A 12,068-nucleotide genomic window follows, 5' to 3' on the forward strand; every position below is an offset into this window, starting at 1 on the left:
GGCCTGTTCGAGAGTCCGCTCAGCAACAATAAGGTTGTTCACATCAAATAAAACCAGATTTTATCCGTTCGAGGGAGAACGACTATGAAACAAGTCACTAAACCAACTCTCTTCCTTGGATACGAAGCGGGCTTGTACTTCATCTCAAATTAATACTGCCATTCCAGAACACATACCAAGCATTCCTCTAAGAATCTTTCTATCAAGACTTGCCGCATGGTGCATAACTGATCATCGACGGTTCCTATGTATCGGATAGTTTTCAGTTATCTACTCTACGAATGGGACGGGGTTTTCCTGATGAACCAGACTCAAAAAAATCTCATAGACTTTATAGAATACTGTAGTACCGCTGTAATTGCTACACTTTAGCCTATCTTTCTGAATCCTAGCACATTTCACTATTAACAAGCTCTTCATCACGGCTACAAAAGAATTTGTACACAAATGGAAGATATGGAAAATAAATGGTAAGATACTGTAATATTAAAAATCGGTCGCCTTGTAATATTAAAAATCGGTCGCCATGTAATATTAAAAATCGGTGGAGCTTTCACGGATATGATCGTCCAGGCGATCGTTGGAAATCTAGAAGAGTTTTCCCATACTGGAATGTTGGAGACTTTGAGGCCTTACCTTGGGTAGGGGGACACTCAAAGATCTTGAATAGAAACACGAAGCGTTTGGTTTGCTTGTCGGACTGTGTCTCTCCCCACTCTTTAGATTTCTCTTTATTTATACTCAATTACAGTTTGCTATATCCGATTTGTTCAATACAAATGTTTTGTGTTGTTGGTTAGATGTTTTGATATATCCAGCTTATATTTTTGCTTAGTCAACTCTGTATCAAAAATAATATAAAAGTTTTGGTTCGATGGTTCCGTGACGGGTGCAGTGACCTACCTTTGCTTTTTGCGCAAATAAATGCTTATTTGGCTGTTTGGTTTGGGTGGCTACTTTAGTAAATAAATGCTTATTTGGCTGTCTGGTTTGGGTGGCTACTTTGGATTTTGCGGATACATGGTGTCGCTTTACATTTGTGCATTGATCATCTATTTTTGCATTCTTTGCTTGAATGTGGGACCCGGTGTGTTCGCAAAGTGGTTCAAGCTTAATGTGCTTCAGTAGTGTAACAGTCTTCATTAAAGTAGGGTGTTTAGCAGGCATGCTACAATACTATACAGTATAAAGTATCGAAAAAGATTTTAGTAAACCATGCATGGTGATTAGGAAATTAGAGGCACGTTGGAGATTTACAGATATAAAATATATAAGAAAGGAAAATTGTTCAGATGTAGCGTAAGTGGCTCAGAGAGAAATGGAATACTAAAACCAAATATAAAAGAGAAAGAATTTATTGATATTTGTTGTATAATGCTCGGTTATCGAGCACATAGTTACGTGGTTGATTATAAGCAGAATGTGTTCAACATATCAAACAAGTGTTTGCCAGAATGCTGATCAGCAAAACGACGGACGACGCAGAATCAGCCAAGATTTGAAACGAAAAATTATTCTCCTAAAACAACAACATGTGATATTTGATCTGTTATTCCCAATTTTGTATGTACTTTGTTCATTGTATATTTTGATGTTTATTTCATCCTGATACATTTGAAAGATCTTCTAACGCTAACAAAAGGATAATTTAATATCCATAATTTTGTTGAACACGTGTCAAATTAAATCAGATGTAACAAATTATTCTAAAGCCCTTCTATAGTTTCGTCGAGAGCAACGTGTTTCGTTGTATAAACGAAAACTTTTTCTCATTTTTTAAACATAACATACATCGATCATTTACATTGTTTATTCACATTTTTTGTAGAAACTCTATACTTCCCTGGTCGCTGACTACCATTCGAGCCAAATTCATTGCGACTGTAGATGAGGAAAAGAAAAAAAAACTTAATAAATTCGCTACCTGTACGCGATTTTCTATCGTGTAATGCCCGTGTGCTCGTCTTAACGGATGTTCATCAAGGCTCGTGTTTTAGCTTCATGTGGCGCTTCAGGTTAGCCCTACGCGACAGCACCGTGCCGCAAATTATGCACTTGGTGTGACCACTGTGAATTTGGCGATGCATTGAGAGGGATTTCCCATTGACATAACTCTTGTCACATTCCTTGCATTTGAATTTCTTGTCTACCTTGACTTTTTCGACCAACTCTATTGTGCGCTCCTTAGATATTGTTTTGATTTCCGATATCCCGTCTATGTCCACAGCATCCATTTCATAACTATTTTGTTCTGTCCCATCATCTTGTTTGTGCTGTTCACCAATAGATTCCTCCACCATTTCAAAGTCTTCCTGTTGAGGCAATGGGTCACCATCGTCGTTCGACTGCTTCATGCCCTTGCCAACGTCAAAAAAATTCGTTATTTTACCCTTAACTGCTGTATTGTCCGGTGGTACGGATTCTGCAAAGGACAGAGTTTGTTCCTGTTCCTTTGAAGTGGGCTGGTACATTTGCACTTCATCACCTTGGTCGTGAGGTGGGCATGACGTGTCTATGTCTAGTGTGTGAAGTGTCATTGCCTGAATGGCATCCGGAGTTGCCAGCTGTTCAGCTGGGCCAGGCAATTGGTTTTCCATCACGCTGTGATTCGTCTTGTTCGATTGATCCGTTGATACTGCGTTTTTAACGAGTTCTTGGAGATCACATGGCGATTGGTTAGCTTGACCTCGTGTGTCCTGGCAGGCGATTGGAGTTTGTGCCATTGTTACCGCAATAGAACGTTCCGATTGATGTTGCCTTTGTAGCGATTGTATTTGTGTAACTATGGCACTGCCAACTGTACCAGGATCGTCGTTTAATTTAAAATTTGCTTTAGAGACCAACTGGTGGTTGGTAGCAGAATGCGATTTCATGTCAACTTGTGGCGTGACTGTAGAATTCGAAAGCCCGTCGATTGTAGCCATTGCAGCGCTAGTTGCATTTTGCGAAGGCAGTATATGCTGTGCCGGTGTGGACGTTGGTTGACCGTTAATTGGGGCCATTGGTGAACTGGGCGTATTTATATCAGATAGACCCCGAACGGATAACATTTCGACCGTTTGGATGAAGGAAGGTAGCGAGTCTTCGGAAACACTTACTTCTCCTCGATACATAAACTCGACTACGGATAGGAGATCGATGTACTTGACATTCTTGAAGACGATGGTTGGATGCTGACAGGAATTCTCCTTAAAAATATCTTTGAAGTAGATACTGCACGCCGATAGTAGCAGCTTGTGCGCGCGAATTTTGCGCCCTTCGCAAACAAGCGTCACATCAACCAAATCCTCCTCGTGTCGGAACGCATCTAATGTGGCAGAAATGTATGTTGTATAGTCGTTCCATTTAAGCGAGTATTGTTGGTTTGCCATCGTTTATTCTCAATTCCCGTTTCAAAAAGCAACGTTTCACAAAGACTACACTGCACTTCGCGTACACAGCGAATTAAAGGTTATTTTCTTCTTTTGGGAAGAACACTCGGCAAACCGGTTGAAAATGAATTTTGACTGATTTAGCGTGGTGGTGTAAAACTAATGCAGTTAATAATGTTTTCCAGGTATCGGAAGTTCGCAGCGCTTCTAAAAACTGCAATTGTTCACTGGTACATATATGTCTATCGACAAAAGTCAAATTAATTACAAATTTTTACAGGGTGGTTGTTACAACCGTTCCATTATAATTAGAATTCTTCACGAGCATTGGGAAAGAAAATTATAAATAGGCGGCATATGGACATTATTTCAATATTTATACGATGCGAGATAGAACGTTTATTCTGTTTTTCTTCTTGAAAGTGAATACTATGCACTATTTCGGTGGCAGCGGTTTTATTTTTGTGTAGCCGTGGCCTAATGTGTATCTGTAAACGTCAAAAACCTGCGGCAACATGCAGCGTCAGATATTTTGTTTGGAGCAAGCGTGCATCGGTGCGTAGTGTAGAACGGGTTTGAAACGAAAATATGGATGACGACGCCGAAACCTATAAACTGTGGCGTATTCGCAAGACAGTGATGCAATTAAGCCATGACCGTGGCTACTTGGTAACACAGGATGAATTGGATCAAACGTTGGAGCAGTTTAAGGAGCAGTTCGGCGACAAACCTAGGTAAACCACGATGCCTGTTGATGATCCCGTTTCTCACGAGATTTGTCAAACGCTAATAAAAAAAACCCTTGTTTGTTTGCAGTGAAAAACGACCAGCACGATCGGATCTCATCGTACTAGTGGCACATAACGATGATCCCACAGACCAGATGTTCGTTTTCTTTCCTGATGAGCCCAAGATTGGTATTAAAACAATCAAAACCTACTGTACTCGAATGCAAGAGGAGAATATCCACCGAGCGATCGTGGTCGTGCAAGCCGGCATGACCCCGTCAGCCAAACAGTCACTCGTCGATATGGCTCCCAAGTATATTTTGGAACAGTTTCTAGAGTCCGAGTTGCTCATCAACATCACCGAGCATGAGCTTGTGCCGGAGCATGTTGTAATGACACCGGAAGAAAAACAGGAACTGCTCGCGCGATATAAGCTAAAAGAAAATATGCTGATGCGGATACAGGCCGGTGACCCGGTGGCGCGCTATTTCGGACTAAAGCGCGGTCAAGTAGTAAAAATCATTCGTCCCTCGGAAACGGCCGGGCGCTACATTTCGTACCGCTTAGTGTGTTAGAGTAAGATTAAATAAAACGAGATAAATTTCCCTAGAAGGAAATTGAATAATATTGCACCACATGCGCCGTTTGTTTGTTTTACTTTTGTTTATTTAACACGTTGACTGAATTGTTGGTGCCAACGCATCTCTCCTTGCAATGCCGGAAAAGCCTTTACTCAGAGGGAACTTCCAGGGCTCCGCTCGAAATATCTTCGATAACATCGTGAGGGGCACGTCCATCAATAGTACAGCCCACGCTTTGCGCCGTTCCCAGCACTTCCTTGCAGGTTCCAGCCAGCTCACGGGCCATTGATCGGGGTCGCATAACACGGGCGATACTGATCACTTCATCAAAGGTGATGTTACCATTGTGTTTAACTATTGCACAGGTCATAAACAAACACGAAATATGGCATTAGTTGACGATCATTAGTACCGACGGTCGGTAAAACATCGTAATGTCCTACTAGAAAACACTATACTTACTGTTTTTCACCTTCTTGCGATCTCGTGGCGGTTCCTTGAGTGCTTTCACAATCAACGAAGCGGCCGAAGGAACAACCGAAATGGCAGCCTGTCGGTTTTGGATCGTCAGGCACACGGTAATCTTCAAACCCTTCCAATCGCCGGTCGCCTTGGCGATATCGTCACCAATTTTCTTCGGAGACTGCAAAAATGGAAGTACGAAATATTATCAGTTTAATTCGACTGAACTAATTGTATGAAAGCAAGCCACTCGATTCACTTACCAGACCTAGCGGACCAATCTTGGGGGCAAGGGAAGAAGTAGCACCGACTTCACCACCGACGCATCGGAGGTACACTGCAAATAGAAATAGACAAAAACACGACTCGGGTTAATTTAGCAACGAGTAGCTCGTATTGTTCGATTCGCACAGCACATAAGCAACGGTCAATATCACACAGAGCCACAGGCTACAGGGTTAAGTTGCTGTCTGATACGTGGTACACAACACGGTGGTACACATGCAATTTCCAAGCCCCGTGAACGTTCATCTGGATGGTATAACGTAGCGCACCAAGTTTCACGAAACGTACCATGCTTAACCTCGTTAGGATCGAATTTTGGCGGCATGTTGGAAGGTTTTTAAATACGGCAGAATCAAAATTATTGAACACTCTAAAAAGTGTGTTCACGCACGGATCGTAAAGATGCCGGAAAGAGAGAGGGACAGCTATTTGACAGCGACCAGAGTGTCAAAAATCAATTTGACAGCCATACTTCAACTTCCGGCAGAAATTTCATGCCAAGGTTCTTAGCTATGGCACGATAGCCCGAATAAAAGGGTAAACAAAATTGAAATCTTCATTCTATTGTAAACTATTCTGAGGATCATCGATAATAACCTGCCTGGCGTATAATCGATAATAACCTGATGGGTAGCACATCCTATGGTGAGCATTCGTTGTCATGATTAATATATAATATGAGCGAAGCCTAACTTGCTTCGGTTTGAAACTATTTTAACCCTTAAAGTATAGTATTTATTCTTATAAGATCATGAATGGTTCGAAGTATTGTCAGAAAATTACAAATTAAATGTCTTTTTTCAATCGCTTTATCGTTGTTGAAACATGGCAAATTACAAACTATCAAACGCACAATTTACTACAAATCTAATAAACATTGTCCAAGTAGCAGATATGTGTATACGATGCTAATAAGTGACTTCGAAATTATTGCTATTTAATCTATCGTATAAATGTACATTCGTTGATCATTTTGTAAAAATTCCTGCTTCCAACTCTTTCTGTTCTTTCTGCTTCATGTAAGCCAAAAATATGGTCCATAAAAGGCTGCACATACTCACGAAAGGAACACGATTTTTTTCAGGTACTACGGTAAAATTGAACGTTTGAATAAAGGGCCAAATACATATTGCTACCTATAAGAAAATATAAAGAATTTGAAACAATCCTCATATCAATTAATTCATCGTGGATGCAAGGATCTACCTTGTACGTTGGCAACAGTTTTACTTTGACTTCGTTCCAGGACTCTTCGACGGTTTTGGCTTCCAGCAGACTCATGCTGAAATAAAACGCAGTCATTGCCATCGGGGTGTAGCTAATTTGCTCAGTTAAAGCCTGAAAATGGAACATACACATTTCTGATTACGCAAGTTTGCTGTTTGCGAATTCAAAGAAGGTTCCAACCTTGGCTATAGCTGATTTAAGGTCCTGTCTGGGCCACATAATTGAAGCTACTCGTATCCAACAGTACAACGAAGGAGCGACGATGAATCCTCCGTAACAGAAAAATCTCAAACACTTTTTCCAATCAATTTCATCTGCAAAAGGCATGTTGAAATGTTAAAGCAGTAATTATCACTCAACGGGAGATGTACGCAAATCCGTTTTAACTTACTCATTTTTTTGCCGGCCAGCTTTTGCTGAATGAAACATCCCGTTGGCCAGAGTAAGCTATACGTAATCATGCCTCGAACCACAGGATACTGTTTCACCCATTGCAAAATTCTCACCATTGGATAATTGTTTACAGATGGAACTCTAAAATCGTGTGATGATACGAGAATTATTTTATAACAAAAATATCACAATACTATACAACTAAACAAATGTTTATGAAATGTACCGATACTGCGATGGTGTGAAATTAACATCGGCGCACGAACTGCTTTTACTGCCTGCGATCACTCTAAAAAGTTACTCGAGCACTTGTGAGACGTTCCACCGCGCGACAACTGTCCACGCGTCCATGGACCTAGACATTGAAAAGCGATTTTGGCATCGTACCGCTCATGCGAGCTTAAACTTTTGACGACATACACTAATCCTCTCATACATGAGTGAATCAATCAGTTCGCGCCGTTGCCATTGCTGTGCAAATTTGAAGGATAACTACTCGTCTCTGTGCCTACTATGATCGGATGGTGTTAATGTCGTAGTGCTTTGTTTTGAGTTTTGGATGCTGCTGGTGACGTAGATGCAGATGGATACTGATGTAAGATATAAATAAACGTGATACGAGAGACAGCAGCTCGTGTGAACGAAATACTTTCTCACGCTCTTTTTTCTGTAGTATCCAACAAGGCACGTTTACTATATTTTTGAATCGGGGCGGTATTCGTAATACTTCAATTTGCCCCAGGGTGCCCACACCAATGCGCTAAATTAAAAACATAATTGCAAATGTAATCCTTTCAGCAGTAAGTAAGTAAGTAAGTAATCCTATCAGCTTCTCTTGTTGCAGGATTCCACGTGCAAGGGGAGTAAGATGCACAAATGTTTCTTTTTCCATTTTTTTCTCATAAATAAGGAAACAAAATTAACCCAAGAGAATGTATTAGCTATTATTGTAAGTTTCATTGATAGTTAAAATCGATAAACTTAAATAGTACAAAATCATGAGACGTAGACAACACTTTCTTCAAGTGGGTTTTTATTATTATCTTCAACAAGTTTAAAGCGATAATAGGATGTCATAATTGTTATTCCAAAATTTATCGTTCAACTTAGAAAACTCGGATTCAAGAAGAAATTTCCTATATTTGAAATGTATGTGTATGTATGTGTATATATGTTATTGTATACATACACACGCTGTTTGATAAATACCCTATGGATGAGTTTTCTTACAATCAACAGGATTTTTGCTCATTATTACAGTATTGAACCAATTGTAGCAAGGTTTCGTTTTCCTTCCCGTAAGTATTCTTGATGCTCAAGCAGGAATATTAATATGGCGGTATCATTCAGCTTGGCCGATTCCATTTGCAAAAATATACTGTATGGGGAAAATTGCAAAAACAAACTGTACTATGTAGGTGGAATAAAAATAACCTTAACTTATAGCTCGATAATGCTTTATAATAGTCAACTGGAACATAATTCGCAAATCAATAGCTGTATATATACACATTAGAATATCGTTCAGTAGTTTTTGGTTTTGCTCAACAAGTAATTTTGTTAGTTTTTTTTTGTTATTGCGAAAAAACACAGTGTCACCTTGTTGTTTCGAAACGTTAAAGTCATTGCACTATAAAATTATTTTCAAAAAAAAAATAGATTTATCAAATTGCACTGCGAATAAAGTCTTTGCTAGAGATTTTCGCAGCACTTTGATGTGTTCGTTTAAATTTGTTCCATCCATTTTACCAACGTTAAGGGTTTTTCTTTGCTTTTGTTTTATTATGGTGTGCATAATTAGCAAACAGTATATTACGATGTACAAGCAAGTTTGTAGTGTTCTTTTTGTTTCTTTATCACAATTGTTAAATTTTTATTATTACGCGTTTGCATAGATTTGAACCTTCTTACTCCAGAAGAAAAAATGTAAATGGTATGTAACTATCTGCTCATTTAGTGTAGTTTCTTTTTCAGCAATTTCTTTTCAATAGTATCTATGTGACTATGTTTGCTAGTAACGAGTTGCTTCGCTTGGCTGCACAGCATTCGATCAATCTTGAACATGTGTTGCATATTTTCACTGCACTGTGACCACTATTCCACAGGCGAGTGAATTATCTAGCCTCACACTAGTATCGTTACCTCCTTCTAAAACTGCAGTCGAGGACTGCGAAGAAAATATCAGTTGCTTCGAAGCGTCGACAAAAAATCACTGATATCGGCAGGTACGTGCCTGACGAGTCGTAGAGTGCTTAAAGCAAAAGAGATAAAATTATGCTATCTAGAGAAAGCTAGCTATTTAGTGACCTCGTCGTCGTAACAAGTCGAAACTAAATATTAGTATATTGTTAGTAATAGCTTCTTCTCAGCGGCATTAGAACATACGAGATGTCAGAAGGCATGCAAACTAGAAAATATATATTTATATTTCCTCGGCTATAAGCTTTTCTCAAGATTAGTATATAATGTTTTGTTTTTATCTCCATTTGTTTCGTTTGACTACCGTTTTTCATCTTCAACGTGTTCGAACACTTTGAATTGCTACCATTGGTGTCGTTAGTTTTGTTTTTGCTTAATTTTGCTACTACAACTAATGTGTTTTTGTTTTTTTTTGTTTGCTTTTGCGTTGCTCTTCTTGATCACGTGCCATACCTCGACGGAGGATTCAGAAATTCTCACAATACCAGCTCTGCTTTTGCACTACACTACAAACTGCGCCTTTGCGTTTTTTTGCTTAGCCATACAGCGAGAGCCATGCTTTATACTTAGTTGAGTTTATCACTCGATTTTGCATCAAATCGAAAACGGACTACAATGATTGTTGAATAAATGTGATGTTTTTTTTTCATTTTCTTTTGTATTTTTTGTCTGTTGCTTTCATTCCGCTATGCTTTTCCATAATGAATTTACCAAAAGTAGTAGAATCATTCATAAGAGAGATGATCTTTCATCATTTATTGTTTGCCATTTACTTTTCGATAATCGTGTTTCTGTGAAAGAAGTTGTGTGCCAGGGCAAATCTTTTTTTTTCTTCTATATGCTTTGTCATTGACCATCCATTCAGCGGTGAACTCTTATATTCTTTCGGCTTTGTAGAATTTTAATCAAGAGCGTTGTTACGTCCCCCATCCCTTCAAGCGCGCGCGCTCGCGCTCGCACAATTCTTCGTGTTCCTTTGGTTGTTTTGATTTATAATTATTCTAAAAGATGCACTTTTGGCAGAGCTGAAGATAGTAAAATTATTGTTTGTTTGCTTTAAATGTTTTGTTTATAGGTTGTATATACTATCCGTTAAATATATTAATCTCGTGTTGTTTGTTCATGTTGCAAAATTCGTTGCAACGGTTTTATTGCTCCGTCTAGATGTGACGACGAGAGGATTCCATACGAACTTAGCTGAGCTACATTGCTATTATGAATGATATTGCAAAAAATTACCCTTCCGCCTTAATGTTGCTCCGTTCAATTCCCTCGATGCGATTATCTATTCATGAGATAGTATAAGCTGACTGTGGGCTTTCCGAGCATTTCTAGTGGTATCGCTTTAGAGGCAGCAATTAGTGGTAGCTAAACATTGTTGCAGCTTTTACATTCTCATCAACTTGCTAGCTTTCTTCATTTGCCTGTTTGCTGTAGTTACTGGCCTTGTTACTAATGTACTGAAACGCGTCCTTGTTGCTTCTTCTCGCTTGAAAAAAGAGTAACGGGAACTTTCTATTAGTTTCCAAACGTTATAAGTACAATTCAATTGTTGGTGCATATTCTATAAACAGTGACGAACACCTCTGATCCCGTTGATCGAAGAGCTAAAATCGATCGATTTTAGTTTTATCAGGATGGAATTTATGATTAAACTTTGTTCAGCTGCAATCGTGACGGATGTTTTCCATTGTTTTTCTTTTAATTTCCATTCAATCTAAGTGCCTCCTTTATGTGATTTATTTTGCAACTTCTAGGCGTGTTGCAATGTGCATGTCGTGCGAGTAGAGCTTGATCATTTCAATTTTATATTTGTTTAAGTTTCACTACCTTCAAACTGATTCACGTTGTCCTGACGGATTTGACTCTCCGAAATTTTGCCGGAAGCAAATTTTCTCTTCACACATATACTGTCCAGAGGAATTGGGATACAAACGAACGACGTACTACTCAATCCCTCACGCGTGTGCGATTCGTGTACTTTCAAATTGCAAAGTAATGACAATCGTTGGAACGTTGCAGCCTCGGAAAAAATGGAAACAAACGTGCGGAGTATATAACCTATCACTATCGTGTTACCTTCTCTCAACCCTTAACCTAATTATTCGAATCTATCTAACTAATCGATAAAATGGCTGTTCAGCTTGATGCTTGTAAAAATCACTTTAGGCTGCTCGGCTAGACTGATTGGCAAAATGGTTTCGGTTTCGTCCTTGTTTGATTTTACGTTTCCGGCAGCTATTATCACCGTCCTTTGCCGCTGTGGTAGGTATGTGGTCGTTTAACCCTCTCCAACCGCTTTATGTTGGAAATCGCGCTCCCTTAACATAGATAGGAAGTTAACCATCAAATTTCCGTAACTAGGGCGCATACCACGCAACACACTTTTAGCACTGATGAATTTCATCGTTGCCGCCATCCTGGTTCACTCACATGGAGCAATTTATTGTATTACGAATAATGGGTGGAAAACCTAGGTAAAAAAGATGTTGCAACGTATGTTCTGTTCTGTAATAATTTATATGTTCTTATCCCGACTGGTGGCCGTAGAGTTGTTGTTTTGTTGAAGTGCTGCTTTGATTAATTGAAAGTCGCAACATGATGAACGTGGAAATCGAAACCCAAGAAGATATGTGAAATGCAGAATTATCTATAACATTTGCATTGACGATTTCCCCTAACCTAACTATGGATGATATGCAGCGCCTTTCAAATTGCTTTCAATCATACGCTAGTCGGCAAGTAGAGATATTACATTAGCATTCTACCTCGTTTCACGATCAGTGGACGATGTGGATTTTGCATCTATCTGGGTGTGTGTA

The 12,068-nt window shown here is 39.2% G+C and overlaps 4 protein-coding genes across 4 annotated transcripts; 1 reads left to right on the forward strand and 3 right to left on the reverse strand.

Annotated features, from left to right (window-relative positions):
• Positions 1-1,979: 1,979 nt before the first annotated feature.
• On the reverse strand, positions 1,980-3,371 carry LOC128724137 (protein abrupt-like). The gene has a single exon (XM_053817902.1). The coding sequence runs from the start codon at positions 3,369-3,371 to the stop codon at positions 1,980-1,982; it is 1,392 nt and encodes a 463-aa protein (XP_053673877.1).
• A 574-nt stretch (positions 3,372-3,945) lies between these two features.
• Positions 3,946-4,700, forward strand: LOC128725951 (DNA-directed RNA polymerases I, II, and III subunit RPABC1). The gene is made up of 2 exons (XM_053819724.1): positions 3,946-4,105; positions 4,188-4,700. Exons 1-2 carry the CDS (start codon positions 3,960-3,962, stop codon positions 4,672-4,674), a joined length of 633 nt encoding a protein of 210 aa, XP_053675699.1. The 5' UTR covers positions 3,946-3,959; the 3' UTR covers positions 4,675-4,700.
• Positions 4,701-4,752: 52 nt separating this feature from the next.
• LOC128726687 (60S ribosomal protein L12) lies at positions 4,753-5,837 on the reverse strand. Its single transcript, XM_053820508.1, has 4 exons — positions 5,716-5,837; positions 5,406-5,479; positions 5,143-5,323; positions 4,753-5,034 (listed from the first exon to the last, which is right to left on the reverse strand). The coding sequence occupies exons 1-4, from the start codon at positions 5,750-5,752 to the stop codon at positions 4,829-4,831; spliced, it is 498 nt and encodes a 165-aa protein (XP_053676483.1). The 5' UTR covers positions 5,753-5,837; the 3' UTR covers positions 4,753-4,828.
• A 528-nt stretch (positions 5,838-6,365) lies between these two features.
• LOC128724138 (mpv17-like protein) lies at positions 6,366-7,163 on the reverse strand. The gene is made up of 4 exons (XM_053817903.1): positions 7,046-7,163; positions 6,835-6,968; positions 6,634-6,765; positions 6,366-6,563 (listed from the first exon to the last, which is right to left on the reverse strand). The coding sequence occupies exons 1-4, from the start codon at positions 7,161-7,163 to the stop codon at positions 6,396-6,398; spliced, it is 552 nt and encodes a 183-aa protein (XP_053673878.1). The 3' UTR covers positions 6,366-6,395.
• Between the last annotated feature and the right edge of the window lie 4,905 nt (positions 7,164-12,068).

Source organism: Anopheles nili, chromosome 3 (genome assembly GCF_943737925.1).
Source record: "Anopheles nili chromosome 3, idAnoNiliSN_F5_01, whole genome shotgun sequence".
Lineage (NCBI taxonomy): Eukaryota > Metazoa > Arthropoda > Insecta > Diptera > Culicidae > Anopheles > Anopheles nili.

What these genes read in the sequence shown, in the direction of transcription:
- LOC128724138 (XM_053817903.1), bottom strand. Translation starts at nt 7,163, where the DNA reads ATGGTGAGAATTTTGCAATGGGTGAAACAGTATCCTGTGGTTCGAGGC. An exon ending in GCTGGCCGGCAAAAAAATGA is followed by an intron (nt 6,969 to 7,045) that starts GTAAGTTAAAAC and finishes TGCCTTTTGCAG; the next exon opens with ATGAAATTGATTGGAAAAAG. An exon ending in AACTGTTGCCAACGTACAAG is followed by an intron (nt 6,564 to 6,633) that starts GTAGATCCTTGC and finishes ATTTTCTTATAG; the next exon opens with GTAGCAATATGTATTTGGCC.
- LOC128725951 (XM_053819724.1), top strand. Translation starts at nt 3,960, where the DNA reads ATGGATGACGACGCCGAAACCTATAAACTGTGGCGTATTCGCAAGACA. An exon ending in CAGTTCGGCGACAAACCTAG is followed by an intron (nt 4,106 to 4,187) that starts GTAAACCACGAT and finishes GTTTGTTTGCAG; the next exon opens with TGAAAAACGACCAGCACGAT.
- LOC128724137 (XM_053817902.1), bottom strand. Translation starts at nt 3,371, where the DNA reads ATGGCAAACCAACAATACTCGCTTAAATGGAACGACTATACAACATAC.
- LOC128726687 (XM_053820508.1), bottom strand. Translation starts at nt 5,752, where the DNA reads ATGCCGCCAAAATTCGATCCTAACGAGGTTAAGCATG. An exon ending in AGATTGGTCCGCTAGGTCTG is followed by an intron (nt 5,324 to 5,405) that starts GTAAGTGAATCG and finishes CCATTTTTGCAG; the next exon opens with TCTCCGAAGAAAATTGGTGA. An exon ending in TCGCAAGAAGGTGAAAAACA is followed by an intron (nt 5,035 to 5,142) that starts GTAAGTATAGTG and finishes CCTGTGCAATAG; the next exon opens with TTAAACACAATGGTAACATC.